Consider the following 3,992-nt stretch of genomic DNA (forward strand, 5'->3'; position numbering starts at 1 on the left):
TTTTACAAAAGGTTTTTCAAATGAACTAAATCTTTGTTTGTGCTATTAAGTAATCTAATATCTCTTTTTTGAATTATTTTGATAATTTCTTGCTTTGTGTGGAGTTATGGTAGCTGAAGTTCATTTTATCAGAACAATTCTTCAAATGCACTGGTAACTCCACCTCCGCTATCTTGATTTTTCGATGTGCTTGGTTCGCGCACAACCAAACACACCCTTTGGCGAATTCATAGAGGTGATACCTGGCCGATCCACCAGTCAGCAAGATGAATTCAATTTTGATGTACGTAAAATTTATATGAGCAACAGATTAAGAGATTAACTAATTGCCTCTTTTCAAAACTTCTGATATATTTCATACATAATAACGCAGTACAACATGGTGTTCAGGGGTGAGGTGGGAGGAGGAGGGGGGGGGGGGGGGGGGTACGAAGCTGAATGATTCACCTGGATCCTTTGTTTGCCAAACAAACTGCTGAGTGCTGAGAAGCCACAGTAGCCGATTAGTCGCCAACAGGATTATGCCAACAGTAAAAAATCTGAAGGCTCTGTTCCACACTCAAAATCTCCATGAGTGATTTTGTGATCGGACTGCCACCACAGCATATTCAGTCTTCCGCCGTGTCATGAATGTCCTAATTTTTCCTATCAAACCTATCACAATAGACGAACTCCACTGCTTCACCAGTCTGCAAAATTAAGAGTGCAATGTGAGAAAAAACATATGCACGTAAGTGAGTGTGCACATCAGGGTTCATGTAAAGGCAGGACCGCAGGAACTAAATAGAAAATATATAAAACTTTCACCTTAAGCTGTCTTTTGGGGTTTGTACCCATTCAAATAACATGCTGCTCTTGAAAAACAGTGACTCCCTGCAGTAGAAAATGATTTGTAATTGGAGTTTTTACTGTAACAAGTGATTACCCAGGTTCTAGCTCAGCATAATCTGACCTCTAAGAAGTGACCTCGCTTAGAGCAGCAGTCACATTACCGTCCATAGTTGAAAACATACCTGAAGGGAACAAGCTCCCCATGTGCAGTTCGCTCACAGTAGATGATGAAATCATGTTCAGATGAAACCCGGATTCTGAATATGTTCAACAACAACAACAACAACAACAAAGCCTTTAGTCCCAAACAAGTTGGGGTAGGCTAGAGGTGAAACCCATAAGATCTCGCGACCAACTCATGGCTCTGGCACATGGATTCTGAATATGTTCCCTATAAGAAAATTAAGCTGCCATTAAACTAGTTATCCTGAAGCCTTCAAATGAGGAAATCAATAGGATATGTATATAACTGCAAAATGGAATTATTACTGGAGAACCCAAGGGTAACTGCTCTAACTCTTGAGAGACACAAAGCGGAAGCATCACCAAAATGAGGATTTCCGAAACCAAGGGTAACTTTACTCAGATACTGAGAATTACCAAATAGCAGGATGAGATGATGTAGGACAAGGAATCTACCTTGCCATTCACCTCACCAATAGTCCCTGCATGAGCAAAATCCGTCTTTGAAATGATGGAACCTATTAGCATCTCTGAGTATGATTTCCCGGGAAGTAATTTTTGCAATCAACTTCATGGCAGCATGGCAGTCACCACACACTCTAAGGTTCTTCATGACACGAATGGGCATTCCTTCTGGAACTTTCAAAAGTCCATACGCCACAGCCTGCCTCTCACTATGATATCGCAAGCTATGAAGTTTTTGCTCTTCGTCTATATCATGGAGCACAAAGCTTCCGTCAGCTGAGTAACCAGATTCCATCAGTAGACCATCTAGTTTCTCCAACATCTTAAGGATAATAGCATGCTCTGGGTGTGCTAATATATCACCAGATGTGAAGAGGTGCACCCTCTTGTCGTACTCTATCCAACTACAGCCTGTAGACTTGTTTAAATTCCTTGAGCTAATGAATTTCCGCATCTTAGAAGCATCTTCCCACCTCCCAGTGGATGTATAAATGTGAGAGAGCAAAACATATGGTCCAGCACTCTCGGGCTCTAGCTCTAATAGCTTCTTAGCAGCAAGCTCGGCAATCTCAGCATTCTTGTGCATCCTACAGGCACCCATCAGTGCTCCCCAGATGATAGCATCGGCTTCAACTGGCATGTTCTTAATCAAATCCAATGCTTCATCTACATGTCCAGCTCGACCAAGCAAATCAACCATACAAGAGTAATGCTCCGCTCCTGGTCGGATGGCAGAATTCTTACACATAGAATTGAAAATTTCCCTCCCTACTTTTACTTTCCCGGTATAGCTACAAGCAGTGAGGACTCCAATATAAGTAATCCCATCAGGTGCCATTCCTGCAATCGTCATGTCATTAAATATGCCAAGTGCTTCCTCCCCCAACCCATGTTGAGCATAACCAGTGATCATTGAGTTCCACATCACGACATCTTTGGGCTCAAACATATTGAAGACCCTATTAGCTTTATCCAAATTTCCACATTTGATGTACATTGTGATTAATGCCGAAACAGTAAAAATGTCCATGTCAAAGGAGCATCTCAGCATTGCAGCATGCACCTCCCTTCCATAATTGAGAATAGCTAGTGCCGAACACACAGTAAGGATGCTAATGACTGATGGGTAGTTTGGACGGATACCTCTCCATGACATATCACGGAAAGTAGACAATGCCTCAATCAAGAACTCATTCTGCTCATACGCTTTAATCATTGCACTCCACGTACCATCATCCTTCTCTTGCATTCTCTCAAACACTGCCTTGGCAGCATCCACCATCCCGCGCTGCCCAAACCCAACCATCATCGCATTGCAGGCAGCCACTGGGTGCTCTGGCATTGCATTAAACAGCTGCTCGGCATCCTCGATATGTCCAGCCTGTATGTACCCGACTAACATAGCAGTCCATGACACCTCACTGCGATCAGGCATCACCTCAAAAAGCTTCCGTGCAAGGTTAAGCTTCCCGTTTTGAGAGTATCCAGATATCATTGCAGTCCATGACACAACATTCCTCTTCGGCATATCATCAAACAGCAGGCGTGCCTCGGCAATTCGGCCAGCCTGGCAGTACCCAGATAGCATGGCAGTTCGTGCAACGACGTCCTTGTCAGGCATTTCGTCGAACAGCTTGCGGGCCTCGTCGAGACGGCCGGCATCAATAAAACCACCCAGCATAACCGTGTAGGAGACGTGGTTGCGCTCGGGCATCTGGTGGAACAGGCGGATGGCGTCGGCCAGGAAGCCGTGGCGCACGTACCCGCGCAGGAGGGAGGTGAAGGAGACGACTGAGGGGGGTAAGGGGATGGAGGCGAGCGCGGCCGCCGCATCAGGGAGGGTGTGACGGCGGAGGGAGAAGCCGGAGATGAGAGCATTGTAGGAGCCGAGATCGCGGGAGGGCATGCGGCGGAAGAGGCCGAGGGCGGCCTCCGGGAGGTGGTTACGGAAGTAGCCGGCGATGAGGGCGTTGTAGGAAGCGGTGGTGCGGAGGGGCATGGCCTCGAACGTCGCGCGGGCGCCCTCCATGTTCCCCGCGCGCGCCATCCAGGCGATGCGCGCGTTCGCGGCCACCACCGCCGGCGCCGCACTTGACGGCAGGAAGCGAACCGACGGGAAGCGCATGGCGAGCGGGTGTGCGCGGAACGAAGTCGGGGTCTGGAGCATGGCTAGGAGCTAGCAGACCCCTTATAAGGGGTTTTATGGTTCGCGTCTGAGGTGATACAAGGGACGAATTTGTTCTGCGGTCGACCAGAAATCATACATGAAATTGTAAAATTTTGAAAAAATGTTTCGTGTGAGAAATGAACGAGAAACACTAGAGATGATCATTCATACATACATATAATAGAGACGATCATTCATATATACATATAGTTCATCGGTGACGGAAGCGCGTCGGCCTATCATAACCCTAAACTGGTCAAAATGGGGCTCATCGGTGAGCCCTGCGGGTGCGGCGGCGACGCGGCGGCAGCAGCGATCACTCATAGTCGGTGTCGGAGGTGAGGTC

At 47.1% G+C, this 3,992-nt stretch overlaps 1 protein-coding gene across 2 annotated transcripts; it reads right to left on the reverse strand.

Moving 5' to 3' along the window:
- Positions 1-310: 310 nt before the first annotated feature.
- LOC109785685 (pentatricopeptide repeat-containing protein At1g56690, mitochondrial) lies at positions 311-3,700 on the reverse strand. 2 transcript variants are annotated; one of them, XM_040387202.3, is made up of 4 exons: positions 1,432-3,700; positions 1,014-1,222; positions 808-873; positions 311-689 (listed from the first exon to the last, which is right to left on the reverse strand). In XM_040387202.3, the coding sequence occupies exon 1, from the start codon at positions 3,644-3,646 to the stop codon at positions 1,484-1,486; it is 2,163 nt and encodes a 720-aa protein (XP_040243136.1). In that variant the 5' UTR covers positions 3,647-3,700; the 3' UTR covers positions 311-689; positions 808-873; positions 1,014-1,222; positions 1,432-1,483. The 2 variants fall into 2 exon arrangements, with proteins under 2 accessions (XP_040243136.1, XP_040243134.1); XM_040387200.3 differs by having other exon boundaries at positions 1,471-3,697.
- Between the last annotated feature and the right edge of the window lie 292 nt (positions 3,701-3,992).

Source organism: Aegilops tauschii, chromosome 4 (assembly GCF_002575655.3).
Source record: "Aegilops tauschii subsp. strangulata cultivar AL8/78 chromosome 4, Aet v6.0, whole genome shotgun sequence".
Lineage (NCBI taxonomy): Eukaryota > Viridiplantae > Streptophyta > Magnoliopsida > Poales > Poaceae > Aegilops > Aegilops tauschii.